Source organism: Cynoglossus semilaevis, chromosome 14 (genome assembly GCF_000523025.1).
Source record: "Cynoglossus semilaevis isolate Cse_v1.0 chromosome 14, Cse_v1.0, whole genome shotgun sequence".
Classification (NCBI taxonomy): domain Eukaryota; kingdom Metazoa; phylum Chordata; class Actinopteri; order Pleuronectiformes; family Cynoglossidae; genus Cynoglossus; species Cynoglossus semilaevis.
The window spans coordinates 12601075-12619785 of record NC_024320.1 but is presented as its reverse complement, the minus strand read 5'-3'; the positions used below and the strand labels follow the sequence as shown (position 1 = coordinate 12619785).

The window sequence follows — 18711 nt, the reverse complement described above, 5'->3', positions numbered from 1 at the left end:
AGGCCCTAAAGGGACATGGGGGAAAAATAATGGGGCTCCTTATATCATATATATTATAATAATATATACAATAATAATGAAATCATGTTATTTTATTTTTTCAGAACAGCTTTCACCTAAATTACCCTACATAAACCCAAAAATGAGACAAAAAAAAGCAAAATCATGTTGCACTTTAAAGATGGACTTTATTTCACACCTTGTTAATTTTATTTTACCACTGGATTATTCAAGTCTGTCAGTTTTGAACTGAACTGTGTTAAAATAAATAAACAACTAAACATGCACACTGCCACGCACACACAGTCCAATAATCAGAGTGTAGCCACTGCGAGCCACTCAGTTTGTTGATGCCTTTGTCTCGTTCACTTACAGGTTTGTACCAGGGATCAACCACAGTACCTACAGCTTCACCTCAGACTAACTAACTAACCTTTGGTGGACTCTGATATTTCTGTTCTCAGCTGTATCTGTTTCTACAGGTAAGCCATCATTACATCACTTTTACCCAGGTAACCAGGATGAACAAAATATTAAGGGATGTTAAACTGAAGTGTAGAATCTTCTTTAAATTGTTTAAATATCTATTCTTAATATATTATAAGCAAAATCTTACATACGGTACATAATTTCAGAATACTATTTAACTTTTGAAAGGCACAAAGTTTGACACATTTCCTACATTTTTAATTAATACTAATTTTCTTAGTAGTACATGCAACTTAAATAGCGTTTAATTTTTTTAAGAATAATAAATAATAAAAAAAATCATATTTTACAGTATGTTATTGGGTCATTATCATGATTTTTAGAGAAAACCCTAAAAAACACAATTGGGAGAAAATGGTGCTATATACATACATATATGTGTATATACCGTATATATACTGTATATTAACAATAAAAGGCAGAGCAGAGTAAGTCTGACAAATATTATGGAAAACCAAAATTAGATCACATACTGAATGTGTTTGTGTGAGTGTGTGTATGTGCGTGCATGACTGAACTTGTGTTATTGTCCTTCACACTCACTGGTCAGACTTCAGAGTCTGGTGAGGGATCAGTAATGACGTCTATTGATCTGCCTCCAAAACTTCAACAATTGGTTTCATACTAGGGAAACCTACATCGTCACTGTTGCATGAAGAGGTCAACAAGTACATTTCAAATGTATAATGTAATGTATTCAACAAGTACATTTCAAATTTAATATAATAGTATTAAACTTTTTATAGAAAAATAAAAAGTACCTTAGGAAGTGGCCATAACCCATCCCCAGTTATGCCAACTCGGCTCAATGCTAATAGCTTTACCATGTTTTCAAAGATATTTTATTTGTATGTAAGGAATAATGCAAGCTGTAAATCTTTGTTATTGTCAAAATTAATTATGTTTTTATTTGGTAAATTAGTAAAAAAACTTAGGATGAAAGTAGTATTAAATTAAATTAAATTATAAGTATAACATTGTTCTGATGGTGAATCTTAAGGTTGTGTAGTAGACCACAGTGGAGTTGGTGTAAAAAGTGCTTAGTTGCTACATTTCCTCTCTTTAATAATTCATTTTGTGATATTGTATTTCCAATTTACATAAAGACATGACTTGTACAATTTATTTTATGAGTAAAACTTAAATTCATTGTTTGTGAATTGTGGAACTACATTAATAGACACAAACCAATGCTGTTCTCAGTGTGTGGCCCTGTTATACAGGCTGGAGTTTCAGCTGTGCTGTACAGAACTGCTGGGGTTTTACATTGAGTTTTCCTCTCCCTATTCTTCGATCAGCTCGAAGTGCAGAGCACATGCACTGACATGTGGTCCAACTGGCCACAGTGACACAAATCAAGAATCAGCACAGTGGTGAAAGGGTGCCTTTAACACTGACATGTCACTGCACAGTTTGTTTGTATTGATTTTCATTAGTTTCAACTACAACTCTTTCTCTCTCTCTCTCTCTCTCTCTCTCTCTCTCTCTCTATATGTATATATATATATATTTAATTTATATATAAATATTTTCCTTTTTCCTTCCTTCAGAATGAATCATCATGAGCGGCAGAGAAGAAGGAACAGAGGTCATCATCAATGTCAAGCTAATGATGACGGTAAGACCAGACTGTGCTATGACCTTTGTTTGGGAATGTTGAAACATTCATGATCATACTACAATATTAAACTCAAAATACTGTAGGCTTTACCCCTCATTGTAGTACTGTATACATGGTCATCTCTCACACTCTCTCTCTCTGTTTCAGAGAGTCAGCATCTTTCTGTTGGAGTCCCGGTCTCCCACAGACGTAAAAGGCGTAGACACCACTCCTGTGCCAGTGATGGCGACCATAGCACAAGACACATGCATTATGGCCAACACACCCATCATGAACATGGACACAGAGGCTATTACTATGATGAAGAAGGGCAATATGAAGATGATGAGCAGGGGAGTACACAGTGTCAGGAGCACACTGACCCCACAGGTCAGCAAATCTAAATATGCCTCCATCCACTGTTATGTCTGTAATAATAACTGGTATATTCTGAGAATCCATCCATCCATCCATCCATCCATCCATCCATCCTACCATCCTACCTAATAATTCAATCACTTTCTGTTTACTCCATGGCTGTCAAATGCATCTCAAGTGAAACTGAAAAGTAAAAATAATAGCTCAATCATTTTAACATTTCAAGTTTTGCTAATTTGGACTTTTTGCAGTTTTGTTTGTCTAAAACTAATTGTAACCACCCATGGCCCAGTGAGATACTAGCTTAATGAGCTGCCTGTGATAAGACTATGTGCTGGAGTCAAGGCTACTGGTGCGTGAATGTACTGTATGGGAAAAATATTTTGCAGCATTGTTCCTGTTCCTAAGGGGCCGTGAAGTCTGAAGCCTGTAAGCTGATTAAAGCTCAGGAACTTCTTTGTGAAGCTTTGTGTGTGTGAACATGTCTGCACTGAGAGCTGGATTTTTTATCTTTCTGAGACTGGATTTATGTGTGCTGTGTAGAAAAGAAACATGAGATCAGAGAAGGCTGTTTGCAGACATCCTATCAGAATTAATTTGTCTAAGATGGTCATAGCTGTGCTGCTGCTGTTGCAACATTCTGCGTAGAGAGTGCTCAAGAACCCTGTGTTGTGTTTCAACCCTCTTAAAAGCCTTTGGTTTCCGCTGCTCTGGAGATTTCAGCAGCAGAAATCCAACTGCTTAGAGGAATTAGACTGACTGAACAACTCAGGTCTGCTCTAGAATGACCACACGTACCTGAAGCGTCCATGAAAGATCAGAATTCTAACACTGACTGTGGATTGATATCAGCAGGACGCCAAAGTAACTCAAAAGTTTTTGTGGTGCGATGCAAAGAGACATGAAGCAAGGGCTCTCAACCTTAGGTCGGGACTAAAACTAGAGGCGATTGTTTTTTTCCCTGGGTACGGCCAGAACTAGGATCCCTTACCAGCATCACCGTTTGGTCAGTGGATTAAGGGACATGCAGGACCCTGGGGTGTCAAACCCCTTAACCATGGTCTCCCCCTGGACTCCAGACTCTAAAATAGGTAACTAATGGAACCCAAAATTGCCTGAAGAGGTTGGTGTCAGTCAGTGTTGCATTACGTTATTGGTACTTAACCTGAATGTGTGCTCAGCTCCTCACATTAACAGGACACGGCTGTGGTCGTTTGTTTGCTGTGTGACAGGTGAATTGATGTAAAAAGCTAACATGGTTCTATGGCCCTGAGACTTTCAGAGAGTTCAGGACCAGACGTGATCCGCACCCAGGTGTTTACTGACGTGTGGAAGAGAGTCGTCAGTGTAGTCCATTTTGACTATAAATGGGATTAAAACTTTCAAATGTAATTGAGGAATGCCTGGTGAAAATGCTACATGACCTGAGAAGTAAATGAAAATGTATATCATCATCATTGCATAGTTTGTATAATGAGAACATAAGTTTATTATTATAATACATTTTATATAAATAAATAAATACATTTTAAGTAAAATTAAATATGTGTATTTATAAATATATATATAGATACATATTTAGACTAAGCGCCATGTCCTAATTTGACCTGCCATGATGTGACAGACCAGACGTAGTCATGGAAAAAAACACTGCCTGGTCACATGGTCGACTTTTCGTTATACTGCATCCTGGTCATAGATTTAAATAATCATACACACGTACATGGATGGATGGATGTGATTAGGATTAGGATTAGCAATGTGATGGTTGATGACACCACTGGAAACAATCCCATCTTTGACTGTTTCCTGTATTGACTTTTCCCTGTTGTTGGAAGGACAGAAAACACAGTGTCAGACATACAACTGCACAGTGTGGAGCGCACCCTACAGGCTGAAATGCTAATAGAGATTGATTTGCTAACGGTAAATGCAGAAGAGGTTGACGGCCAATTGATTACTGATAACCAGCCCCTGAGTTAAAGGGTAAAAAGATTTAATTAAACATGATGTGTGTTAGTTTTACTGAAACAGTTGGTCTGATTCACAAACTCAGAGAACACAGCTTTACGAGTATTATTATTATTAAGTTTATTAAGTTTGTTTGGTGAACAGCTCTCAGATTATTTAAGTTGTCATCATATGAAAACTTTACAGACTGTTAATGTAATGTAAAGCAACGTTTTGGTAATATTGTATTTTAAATTAAAAAATATATTTTTAAACCAAAATTGTGTCAGTATTGCACATGATCGCAAAATGGGCTCTTTGAACGCACTTAGCTACAGAGTGGCAGCGTAGACATTAATATGATATAAACTGACATGAGCTGTATTATACTGCCTGTATTGTTCGATCTCTCTGTAGTGCCTCCTGCAGCAGAACGACTGCGTCACCTACTGGGAGAGGATGACAGTACTCCTACACCAACCTTATTCACTGAAATGGACACACTGCAACAGGAGGGTGGAGAATTAGAGTGGAAAGCGTGTGTGAGACATGTTTATATTTGTGTGGAGTATCATAACTCAATCCTGGGGAAATATCAGTCTCATGACACATATATTTAAAAGCTGCACTTCTTTTTCTTCTCCTCTTCCTCCTTTTCCCCCTGCAGGTGGGTGAAGTTTGAGGAGAAAGTGGAGGAGGGCGGAGAAAGATGGAGCAAGCCGCACGTCTCCACACTGACCCTTCACAGCCTGTTTGAGCTGAGAACCTGCCTGCAGACAGGAAGTATTCTCCTGGACCTGGAGGGGTATTCACTGCCACAGATAGTGGGTGAGTCACAACAACACATCACTTCTGTGTTTGTTAGAGAAATCAATCTGTGTTCACAGCCATGATCGGAGTCAATAATCCAGAGCATTACTGTGCAACTCAGTAAAGAGCTAAAGCTTAAACTAGTTAAAAAATGTTAACACATTACAGTGTTGGTAGCTGCTCTGTCGCCCAGTTGTAAATTATGTTTTCCTTTCCCTTGCATGGCTACAGAATATCACAACTACTATATGTAAATGTGAATCATTTTTAGCCAGCTGTTGGCGTTAATGAGATACTGTCAGACTCCTAATACAATAACAAATATCACCATAAACTTCACTCCAAATACCACCAAACACGAAACTATGAACATGATCTGAGGCCAGTGACCCTTGAATTTGTCATGTGTACGTTGAATACCACATGTACAATTCTGTGCTAATATAAATCCTGTGTAATGTCCTGTGCAGATGAGATTGTGGAGCAGCAGGTCACAGATGGTTGCATTTCTCCTGATCTAAAAGAGAAGATCATTTTTGTGCTGCTGAGGAGACATCGACATCAGACAAAGAAACCAATCCACCGTTCGCTAGCAGACATCGGGAAGTCCTCAAACCCTACTTCTAGTAAGTCTGTTGTGTCTTTGCACACCTTATTTATTACTAATCAGTAATCAATCAAGGCTTACTAACACTTTTCCATTTTGCTGAAAACTATCAGCTTACTTTCTTTCTTTGTTTGTTTCTTTCATTGTTTCTTTCTTCTAATAATCACTTGTTCTCCGTTGCCTGTTTTCCTGCGTCTCCTCCTGCTGCTGTTCTATCAGGCCGTAGTCCTCAGGTAAATCTGAGTCGTAGCATTAGCTCTGCCTCTGGGATCCACCGCTCCACAGAGGACCTACACTCTCGGCAGTCGAGCAGCCTTGGCCGCCTGTGTGAGTCTAACTGCACACATACACAGTAACTCTGGTTACTGTCACATTCCATTTAATGCAAAACATATTCCACTCATAATAAACACAAACGCATCACGTGGCTCCTACAGTTGTTCTTAAGGTCTACATCATGTACCACCACAAAAAGTATTTAGGAGTAAGTAAGAGGAGAATTTCTTTGTTATTTATATATAAATTGAATCCTATTGTATATATGCCAACATAATTCAATACAGTTTAGAATAAATTTTCACCAGCATACCACTAGAGGGTGCCCATTTTTGACCTTGGTGATGGTGTGATCAACACCATCACAACACTAGTCCTACTAATTCTAGTCCAACTTTTCAGAAAGAAACTTTTTTCAAACTATGCCCTTTGTTTTGATTCTTTCTTTCTTTTTTTTATTTTTATTTTATCATATTCCAAATTTGCTTTAAAATAAATACGGTGAAAATTGGGTTATTAAAATATATTTTATAATTGTGAATCTTTAGAGCATATCATGTAAATGTTTCATTATTATTGAAGAAAATATTAATTTGTATGTGTATTTCAACTTCAATCAAATAAAAATGTGTTTTCAGATCATGCCCAGAGCCAGAGCATGAATGACATTTCTGGAACACTGAGTTCAGATCAGGTAAAAATGGCCTCTGCTCTCAGAAATCCTACGGTTATACTTATATTCAAATCCCATTATTTTCTGCTCTCAGTCACTCTCACTTCCTGATGAAGGATTTCCTAAATTTTACTTCTGTGCAGCTATTACCCTGTAATGTTATTGTTTGGTTTTAGAAATAAATTTCAAGATGGACTTAAAAGTAAGAAAAGAAAGTTTCAAAAACTAAATTTGTCTATCTTTAAATCTCTCCTGGATATTAACAATTTTGCACATCGGGAAAAAAAATACTCAAAACTCAGTTTAAAATTTTATTTAATATTAATAAAAAATTCCAGCCAACAATGTCAAACCCAAAGAGGTCAAACAACTTCATTGTGACTAGACATGTAACCTCTTAATATTTTGTACTAAAACCTGCCTGATTTGCCTAAAAAAAAAATAGAAACCTTTGCGGTGAAATAGCAAAAACTAATACTCCTAATCTGGGCCTGTTTTTTTTTTTCATCACATGACGAACCTTTGAAATTCCATCATTTGTTCAGCTTTTTAGGTTTGTTTTGAATTTGACTCTGAGAGTGGTTTGAAGTCATGTGGTCAGTCAACCTCAATCACATTATTACATCTCTGAGACTAATCCTTATGGGTATGTGGACCTGCAGATAGTTTGGAAAAGGATTTTAAAATACAAGGAAACATTATTAGCAAATATTAAATCACTGCAACTCATTTCTGTGTCTGATTTCTTGTATCCATGTTTTAAAAATTTTAAGAGTTAATAAAGACTTAATAATAGTAATGAGTGAGGTTTAAACTGCAAGTTACTTTATTGATGTGCATGCGTTGCTGTCTGTTTTTACTGTCATTTTATAAATTATACAATAACATTGCAAATGCTTTTAAGTATTTAACATGAAACAGTTTTAAAATTGCATTGCTAAAACTTTATTCCAAATATTTTAAAATGAGGTGAGACAAGATGGAACTGGATGAGATGACTGTACAACAGTTTTTCTTTTTGTTTTAGTTGAAGAACAAGTTCATGAAGAAGATCCCTCGTGATGCCGAGGCTTCCAATGTCCTGATTGGTGAAGTGGACTTTCTTGACAAGCCTTTCGTCTCCTTTGTGCGTTTGGCTGAGGCCACGACACTGGGGGGCCTCACTGAGGTCCCTGTACCAACCAGGTACACACACACACACACACACCCATGCCCACTATCAGTATGTTTAGATAGTTCAGTATTTTTCACACTTGTGTCCTGGCAGGTTTCTTTTCATCCTCCTCGGTCCTCCAGGGAAAACCAAGTCCTACAATGAAATTGGCAGGGCCATCGCTACACTCATGGTGGATGATGTGAGTGAACATCATTTAATCACAGCCTAGAGCAGGAAAACATAGTGGGCCACTGAGAGGGACTATTGTTTCAGGTCTAACACAATCATTTTTGTGAAGCACACTGAGGACAGTTGCTCCAGCTGACCTTCAGGCCTGGTTCTGTCCTGTTCTTCCTCTGTGGCATTAAACTCTAGAAGTGTCACAAAAACATGACAAATAATTTCTAATAGCATTGATGACCATTCAAATCCAGTGAAGATGATATTTTCTTTCTTTACTCTTTGTGGTTAGCTGTTCAGTGATGTTGCCTACAAAGCACGAGACCGCAATGACCTAATTGCAGGTGTTGATGAGTTCTTGGATGAGGTCATTGTTCTGCCCCCCGGAGAATGGGACCCCAAGATACGCATTGAACCCCCCAAGAAAGTTCCTTCAGCTGAAATGAGGTTTGTTTGTTTTGTTTTTTTTAAAAAGACTGCATATTTAGAGGCTGCTGTGTATTAACCAAATATTTTCCCTCCTGGTCTCCATCTCAGAAAGTCAGTGCTGAATCTAAATGAGCTGAGTCAGATGAATGGCTCAGCGAGTGGAGCTGGAGGAGATGATGAAGACCTCCCTGCTCCACATGAGCTTGGAGAGGAGCTGAAATTCACTGGGAGGTACGAGAGTCCTGGAGATGATACAACACACCTGTTTTATCGTCTCCAGCTGCAGTTTGGTTTAGGCCTAAAGCATAAAAAGAGCTTTGAATTCAAGTCACCATCAATAATTATTACAATTCTCATTTAGTCATACATAATTAAGTCTATGAAATGAACACCGCACACATTTAATATTTTCTACATTCTCCACCTTCAGCATATTCACAATAAAATCATTTCACTGACACTTTATTTAAATGTAATGTTCTGTCATATATGGGACAGGTTTCACTTCCTCTGTCATGATCCCTGTGTTCCCCTGGGAGAAAATGTCATCCACCTTTGGAACATACTGCAGGAATGGGAATCTATGTATGAAAAAAAAGATTATTTCCTGTTAAAAAACAGGAAGAGTAGCTACAAACAGGTTATGACATGTTCTTGTATCTCTTTCATTCCAATTACAGGATTGGCGGTGGTTTATGGTTAGACATTAAAAGGAAGATTCCGTGGTATTGCAGTGATATCTATGATGGCTTCCATATTCAGTCCATCTCCGCTGTGCTCTTCATCTACCTGGGCTGCATCACCAATGCCATCACCTTTGGGGGACTGCTGGGAGATGCCACTGACAATTACCAGGTCCTCTTGATCCATCCCTCTGAGTTTGGATGTTTTACATCTGGTTCAACAGTTTACTTTCAGTGTTTATAAAACAGTGAAATAGTGATAGAACATCAGCCTGGCAATCAAACTGCTAATTGATTTGCAATAGTGTGTTGATCCCTCTCTAGGTGTAGAACGTGATGTTGTTGTTGAAGGAGGCTCTTTCTCTGTTTCTCCCTTGTCTGTCTGTCTGTCAGGGGGTGATGGAGAGTTTCCTGGGCACTGCATTAGCAGGAACTGTCTTCTGTCTCTTTGGTGGACAGCCTCTCATCATCCTCAGTTCGACTGGACCCATTCTTATTTTTGAGAAACTGCTTTATGAATTCAGCAAGTACGACATGTGACACCCGCACACTTGTTTACAGCCACAGGGAGAAGAGATATTTCAGTTTAACACGCTGCATTTCAACAGGAGCAGTAAGATTGACTACATGGAGCTGCGTCTGTGGATTGGCCTTCATTCATGTCTGCAGTGTTTCGTGTTGGTGCTGACAGACGCCAGTTACATCATCAAGTACATGACCCGCTTCACAGAGGAGGGTTTCTCCAGCCTCATCTCCTTCATATTCATCTCCGATGCCATCAAGAAGATGGTGAGTGACGAAAATAGATGACGTGTTAGCATTTGTGGTTGGCAGTTGCTGACACCAAATTAATTCCGGCTGCCCTATTTGTAGGCTAGATGGAAATATTGGAATCGTCAAATCCTTTATGTAATACAGAATGATACATGTTGATTTATGAAGTTGATTATAAAGTTTTATGAATGGAAAATACTTCTTGTCAAACTATGATTAAATCAGCAGAAATACTACTTCCATATGTTACCAAAACATTCTGTAAACATGAAGTCTTCCGCTGTAATCAACTCTTTTAAATAAAGAGGTAACAGAAGTTAGTAGGCTTTAACATTAGGTGATGAAAAGAAAATCCTCAATTATTTTTTAAATTACAGGAAAACATTATTTTTCTGCATGACTTAGTTCAATTACTCTGACCAGTAATGAAACAACACTGATCCGAGGAAGGTTGGCAGTAAATGTCCTGTGACATGTGCTACTGAGCAGCACCAGTGTACCAACGTTTAAATGTTAAATGTTTTTCCCTCTACACTGTAGGTGGGAGCATTTAACTATTACCCAATCAACCGTGGCTTTAAGCCTGATTATGTGACTGCGTACAAATGTGAATGCCTCCCTCCAGATCAGGGTGAGTCTAATAACCGATAACTAACAAATAACTTTGACTTAATTACTTCAAATATTGAAAATAAATATCAAACTGCTGTTTACAATCTAAATGTCTATGTAAAATGACTTGATTTAAGTGTTGACGATTTACTGTTGGATTTTTTTTTTATTCTATCTTACTCCTGGCTGTTGAAATGTGAGTATCATTGTGTAGTTTAAAAAACAAACAAACAAAAAAACCCCACTTGTACAGAAACATGAATGTTCTACCCTTGGTGTGACTCCTGCATTTCTGTGTTTCTTTCCTTTTCATGTTTCATTAGAACTTGGCCTAAACCTTTCAGCTCCTCTAGGCGACGACAACATGACTCTGCTGGTCAGTGACTGACTCTCTGGTTTTTGACACTAGAGCCAAATAATTGTAGATTGTCCATTTAATGGTCTAATTGTTTAAGCTTTGTATACTATGATAAAGTTCCTCCACCATGTCCTTGTCTCTGCAGTTTAACTTGACAGACCTGGACTGGAATCAGCTGAGAGTGTGTCCAGTGCGGCGGGTCCTTGGTGGGGAGCGCCTGTAAGTATGTTCCTGACCTGGCGCTCATGTCCTTCATCCTGTTTTTTGGGACCTACTCTATGACCGTGTCTCTGAAGAAGTTCAAGTCCAGCCACTACTTTCCAACAAAGGTATGACACTGAGGCTCTCAATAGAACCTCTCTCCACTACCCAAAGTCCGTACATTTGGATTTTATTTTTTGTAATATAATATGAAAATGGGAATATAGGCCCGCCAGACTCTGCATCCCATAGACTTTTTGTAGCCTCATGGTTAGAGCAATATACTCCAGCTAGAATCAACCTACCTACGTAGGCTTGAAGGTCTACTAGGTCTGCTTCTCTCCATGTGTCCCCCAAACACATGCTTCCCCTCTTCCTGGAAAATCTAATCTGACTCCCAGTGTAGGAGTCAGATTAGATTTTCCAGTTTTTATTAGTGATATAACGATGCTTAATGAATCAATGAAATATCGATACAAATGTGTAACGATTCGCATGAAAATGTATCGTGACACAATACGTGAAGAGGAGGCTATTCTTTGTCACTAGTCGTAGTCTACACTCTTGTACAGTAGGTGGCAGTATGCGCCTAGAAACGTTGGTTGTGACCCGCTAGTAAACCGTGACGTCAGCAAAAAGACCAAAGAATGTAGATGTTTACAGTTTTTTTGTTATAGCCTTGTGGTTCCCAAAGTGATCCCCTATTGGGGGCGCGGACCTACAGTATTACATAACTTGTAAATGTATTTCCTTAGATGAATTAGAGTAGTAGTTTGAAGGGACTACAGTGTTAACAATGTAAATAGTTTTTGAAATAAAAAGCTGAATGTGAATTTTGATCCCACTGTATTTTGAAACTAATTTAGATAAACATTGCCCACCCTGACAATTCCTAGTAACATGCATGTATTTCAGCAGCCAAGTACACATGTTCCTACACATTTATCCAGATCTCCATCCTCCAAACCTTCAGAACTGAACCCAACTGTCTTCTCCTCTAATGTGCTCCAGCTTCGATCCCTCGTCAGTGACTTTGCCATCATCATTTCCATCCTGCTCTTCTGTGGATTGGATTTCCTGTTAGAGTTGGATACACCCAAACTGCATGTCCCCACAGAGATCAAGGTTCACCCCTTTATACACACCTTAACCATGTCCCCCCCCAGCCCCCCGTCCAGACTCAGTTCTTCACTTAGAAAGTTTATATTTTAATTATTTTTTAATGAGAAACTATTAATGTATCGATGAGTCTTTTAATCTTTCTCCTCTTTTCTCTTGTCTTTTCTTCTGACTGTCATTCCTCACCCCCTTTTTTGTAATTTCTTTCTATCGATGTGCATGTGTACACTGGATGGATGAGTAGCTGAGGAAGCTAATCAGTGATTTTGCCATCTTTATGTCAATCATGTCCTTTGTGGGTCTGGACATGTTGATGGGGTTAGACACGCCAAAACTAATCGTTCCCACTGAGTTCAAGGTATTTGATCTGTCACCAAATCTTGTGTGTGTTACTGAGTGCCTGTTTGCTTCAGGTTTTCATATAGTCAGTGTCTTGGTGTCTTTAACTTAAGTTCAACAATGATTTAAACTTTTAATTTGCCTCCTACTTTAATTAAAAAATGAATATATAAGTAAATGATATTGTATGTTTTTATGTATTTTCCTTTTTATTCCAAGTCTGTGTTTGTTGACTTGTGTGTGTGTGTGTGTATTGTACGCCACAGCCCACACGTCCAGACCGTGGTTGGTTGGTGATGCCGTTCGGTAAGAACCCTTGGTGGTGGTACTTGGCCACCTTTGTGCCCGCTCTTCTTGTCACCATCCTCATCTTTATGGATCAGCAAATCAGCGCTGTCATCGTTAATCGTAAAGAAAACAAGCTAAAGGTCTGCAGGCCAACGCCAAGGCACCAAGACATTTAAGCAGTGATAAAATGATTAAACCCATGAGAGTTTTCACTTCCTGTCTTTGTATCCACCCACAGAAAAGCTGCGGTTACCACCTGGACCTTTTTTGGGTGGGTGTACTGATGGCTGCGTGCTCCTTCATGGGCCTACCCTGGTACGTCGCCGCGACCGTCATCTCTATCGCTCACATCGAATCGTTGAAGATGGAGAGTGAGTGCAGCGCCCCTGGAGAACAGCCTCAGTTCTTAGGAGTCAGGTCTGATCCTCCTGATATGCTGAGAGGTCATGAGTGTTGTCTTCTAAAAAAACTCTACATGTGTGCAGTGTTGAAATAACACAGTGTTGTTGGTGTGCAGGGAGCAGAGGTTGACTGGAACACTGGTGTTTGTTCTCACTGGACTCTCTGTCTTCCTCGCTCCTGTCCTAAAGGTCTGTGACTCATTTTACGTTTTTTTTTTTATTAATGTAATTGTATAAATTTCCCAACAATCATGATGCTCACATCAAAGATTCCCAACAGGTACTTTAAAAAAATATATATGTATATATTTTTTATATATATATTTTCTCTTTTAAAAATAATTCGGTTTTCATTTACTCATCAGTGGTAATTCAATATAATCCCGTTCACTATTGTATGTAAAATTTGTCATTTATAATAGGCAATTACTCAGTTTTGTTTGAATTTTAAAATTAAAAAGGTCACTTAAATATATGAGCGGTTGAGATTTTCAAGGAAGGAATCGCAACATCCTATATATCATATATATAAATATATATATAGTCAGTGTTACTTGTGTTCTTCATCCATATACAGTATAATCATAATGTTTGATGTTCTTCTCATATGCAGTACATTCCTATGCCAGTCCTGTACGGAGTGTTTCTTTACATGGGGGTTGCCTCACTAAATGGTATCCAGGTAATCGTACTATTTAACTCAAGCTCACTGACAACATTTAAGGTGATATTCAATTAGTCAGCACTTTCTTTTTTTTATTCATAGTTTTGGGACCGTATCAAGCTGTACCTGATGCCAGCCAAACACCAGCCAGACTTCTCTTTTTTGCGACACGTACCTCTGAGACGCGTCCATCTTTTCACACTTGTCCAGATAGTATGTCTTGCAGTTTTGTGGATCCTCAAGTCCACATTCCTGGCCATCATCTTCCCCGTCATGGTGAGCCTACTTTTTGATTATTTTTTTAAGACTTTGTTGGTCCAGGTTGCAGAGGCTGTGATGTACAAACGGCCTTAGTCCTTCCCATCACCACTTCCCTTGACTACCATGAGCGTCGACTGACTCTGCCTTAGAGATGGCTTGTTGGAGGCTGATGCTCAAACATTGGCCACTGGGACATTAACACTGCAACAGCATCGTCCACTCATGTACTGTCCCGTAAAATTCAAGTGAAAGATTATGTTAATAGCTACCTTAAAATATTTTTCACAGATCCTGGGTCTGATGGTAGTACGCAAACTGCTGGATCTGATGTTCTCGCAGCATGATCTGGCCTGGTTGGATGACATTCTTCCTGACAAAGAGCAAAAGAAGAAGGAGGATGAGAAGAAGAAGAAGACCAAGAAAGAGAAGAAGACAGCAGAGCCAGAGAGCGATGAGGAGGTGAGGACAATATGACTTTTAGATTGCACTTAGTTTTTTTTTTCAAATAATTTCAGTTCAGGGAATTTAACATTGCAATTGTTAATAAAAATTAGCAGTTTGACAGACATGTTCTAACACTGCTACAGCAGACTGAGTCAGGGAGAAGCTCACTGTGCCACTTCTGGCACAGGAACCCCTTAGATCTAGCCCAAAACTAGATTACCTGTGACTTGGTGAATGTTTTTTCATACTTACTCAGATCTTAGTTTTTTTTGTGGATAAAAAGTGACATGAACAGAGTGTTGTTGAAGAACGTTCCTAAAAGTAAAGAATACATGTTGTTGATTTTTTAACATGTCTCACTACTCTGATCCTGGGTCTGTTCTCTGACTAATACTGTATGTATGTTTCTCCACTCTGTCCCACAGTGTTGCTGACAAGGCACCCTCACTACTGTCTTCTTGTCCCTGACATGTCCCTCCTGTTACGTCCTTCTGTGTCTTTAAGGTATCTCCTTGGGTTTGTCCACTCTCCAGTGTTGCTCTTGGTTATCAGTGTGAACACAGTTATTCAGATTAGAAGTAGGGATTCAGATTAGATGTAGGAATGCAGGATGATACCTGATCTGACAGATTATCTGTCAATATTCTGGTCATTTTTAACAGCATAAATGATGTTGTTTGAGCTGATAAATTTACCAACGAGTGCAGAGTTGTTTCTACACAGAGTCGATCATCCAGACGCTAGATGTTTTCTTTTTTATAATATAATATAATATTTTTTTGTTTATTGTATAAGTGAGGACCAGATAAAGATTGATTATTGGTATCAGTTGAAAAATAAATCACTATCATGTATTCCTTCTGATAAATCTAATAGAGATTTCCACAGTTCAAGGCCATAGATTTGTACCTGAAAATAGCCTAAAATAAATGTATTATTTAATTATTAATACCTTGATTATATTAAAACCAGGTCGTCTACCCAATGTTTTTTTCAGATTTAATTATTGAATGTATAAAACTTAAAATTCATTTGGGATCTAGATACTGTTTCAAAAATAATCTAGATCCAGATATGATAGAGTCATACATCTTTAAAACCAGTTCTTATATAAACAGATATAAAAAATATTGCTTAATAGTGATGTGATTTGATGATTTATAGTGTAGTATATAATGTGTGTATCGTGACACCTACTGTATGTAAGGATGTACATGGCTATATGTAGTTTAGTCTATGCTTTGGGTAATATAAAATATCTCCTGAAACAAGTCTTTGGTTTTGCCTTCTTTGAGTCATTGCAGATATATGGTTTATGGTTAAAAAAAAAAACAAACAACATTTGTCATTTTAGTACAAATAGAATATGCATCCAATTGTCCATCTGAGTATTTTAAGGAAATTAAGTCTTGTCTATTTTGCATGGAATACACTGCATCTCCCCTCGCCTCTTCTCAGGTTACCTTAAGTGTCACCAGTAGTACTGCAAGCTGACACCGCCCTCTTTTTGTCACGCAGCCGTGCAGCTCTGCCCCCCCCCCCACCTGTGAAGATTCTGATGGAACTTGTAGACTCCTTAAAACATTGACCCAACCCCTGTAAAACCCTAGCCTTACCGACTTGTAATTGTGGGTACCCTAATTTTACTTCACCGCTAAACCATGCACTTGTGTTTAGATCTAGTTTCTGGTGACAGTAAATAAAATATCCTTTGAAAATAAAAAAATCAAAAATTTATTTTACTTTTGACTCAGCCTTTCTATCACAAGCATCAGCTTAGATCTTCAGATGTTTGCATTTTTATCTGTATTCTAGATTTTCTGGGGGCAGTGGTGGCTTGGTGGTTAAGGAAGCAACTTGTATAATCCTTAAATGTATGCATGTATGCATGCATGCATGCCAGACTCTGCATCCCATAGACGTTTTGTAGCATCATTGTTTGAGCGATATACTCCCACTAGAATCAACAGACCTACATAGGCTTGAAGGTGCACCACGTCTACTCCGGGTGTCCCCAAACACAAGCTTCCCCTCCAGGTTTATCATCTCCCATATAATTCCCTCAATGGACTATGGTAAAAAAAACTAAAAGCTGGTCACGGTGAGATTTGTCCCGAACACGACAGGAAGAATAAAATACTTAACTATGTCTATTTTTGTGTTTAAAATTCTGAAAAAATATACTTTTTTTGGTAAAAAAAAAAAAAAAAGTTCAAAATTATCTTTTCCTGCAATTTTCTCATTAAATTAGGGCTTTTAGAAAACAATTTTTTGAACATTTTTTACATTTTCGGTCCAAAACAACAAAACAAGATGAACATTTTTGTAAAATAATGTTTTTAAATTGTATTTCTTCCTGCATATTTCTCATCAAATTAGGGAATCTAGAGAATATTTTTTGAAATTTATTTTTATAAAATTTTCTGTCAAAATGTGAACATTTTGTGTCATTTTTGATCAAAAACTACAAAAGTGTGACAAAAATGTTTTGTAAAATTATTTTTAAAAATTATATCCTTTCTTACATGTTTTTCACAAAATTAGGGCATTTAGAGAAGATTTTTAGAATTTTTGTTCCACAATATTTTCTGTCAAAATGTGAACTTTTTGTGTCATTTTTGGTCAAAAAGTAAAAAAGTTTGAAGAACAATTTTGTAAAATTATTTTTCTTATTTCTCATTAAATTAGAGCATTTATAGAGAACATTTTTAGAAATTTTTGTGTATACAATTTTTTCTCAAAATGTGAACTTTTTGTCATTTTTGGTCATTTTTTGTCATTTAAAAAAAAATCTTTTTAAAAAACAATTCAAAAAATGTTTTTACACGTTTTTCATAAAAAATAGGGTTTTGAAATTTTTTTTAGAAAAAAGTTTTTTTCAAACATTTAAAAAAAAAAAAATTCTAAAAACAAAAATGTTGAAAAAAATTTTTTTCAAAAGAGGTCACTTAGACGTCCCTTGGAGGTCACTTGGACGTCACTTTGAGGTCACTTGGACGTCACTTGAGATCACCAGGAGGTTGCTTGGTCTTCACTCTTAGGTCACTTGGACGTCACTTGAGATCACCTGGAGGTTGCTTGGTCTTCACTCTGAGTTCACTTGGACGTCACTTTGAGGTCACTTGGACGTCACTTGAGGTCACCTGGAGGTTGCTTGGTCTTCACTCTGAGTTCACTTGGACGTCACTTGAGATCACCAGGAGGTTGCTTGGTCTTCACTCTTAGGTCACTTGGACGTCACTTTGAGGTCACTTGGACGTCGCTTTGAGGTCACTTGAGATCAACTGGAGGTTGCTTGGTCTTCACTCTTAGGTCACTTGGACGTCACTTTGAGGTCACTTGAGATCAACTGGAGGTTGCTTGGTCTTCACTCTGAGGTCACTTGGACGTCACTTTGAGGTCACTTGGACGTCACTTGAGGTCACCTGGAGGTTGCTTGGTCTTCACTCTTAGGTCACTTGGACGTCACTTGAGATCACCAGGAGGTTGCTTGGTCTTCACTCTTAGGTCACTTGGACGTCACTTGAGATCACCTGGAGGTTGCTTGGTCTTCACTCTTAGGTCACTTGGACGTCACTTGAGATCACCTGGAGGTTGCTTGGTCTTCACTCTGAGGTCACTTGTACGTCATTTTTTTTTATTTTTCCCAAATAAAAAACATTTCTAAAAAAAAACTAAAATTTCAAAAAAAAAAAAATTCTTAAAAAAAAAAATTTTAAAAAAAGGCACTTACACGGTCACTGGAGGTCCTTGGAGGTCACTTGGACGTCACTTTGAGGTCACTTGAGATCAACTGGAGGTTGCTTGGTCTTCACTTTGAGGTCTCTTGAGATCACTTAGAGGTGGACGTCACATTTTTTTTCCAAAATGTTTTTTTATAAAACATTTTTTCAAAAAACATTTTTTTCTAAACACAAAATTTAAAAAAAAGAACTTTTTTTAAAAAATTATGAATTTTTTTTAAAAAAAAATTCAAAAATCGCCCAAAATGTGCCTTGCCATCATGAAAAAATCCATAA

At 37.8% G+C, this 18711-nt stretch overlaps 1 protein-coding gene across 1 annotated transcript; it reads left to right on the top strand.

Moving 5' to 3' along the window:
- Positions 1–2036: 2036 nt before the first annotated feature.
- LOC103389646 (electrogenic sodium bicarbonate cotransporter 4-like) lies at positions 2037–15666 on the top strand. Its single transcript, XM_025062711.1, is given in 25 exon segments — positions 2037–2107; positions 2258–2479; positions 4835–4957; positions 5078–5245; positions 5698–5853; positions 6054–6161; positions 6749–6804; positions 7811–7968; positions 8051–8138; positions 8412–8566; positions 8657–8779; positions 9229–9403; positions 9625–9758; positions 9840–10020; positions 10546–10645; positions 10944–10993; positions 11121–11152; positions 11154–11304; positions 12540–12653; positions 12901–13062; positions 13161–13339; positions 13440–13512; positions 13937–14005; positions 14090–14263; positions 14537–15666. Coding segments are annotated over 25 exon segments (3204 nt in total). The 5' UTR covers positions 2037–2040; the 3' UTR covers positions 14723–15666.
- Positions 15667–18711: the final 3045 nt, after the last annotated feature.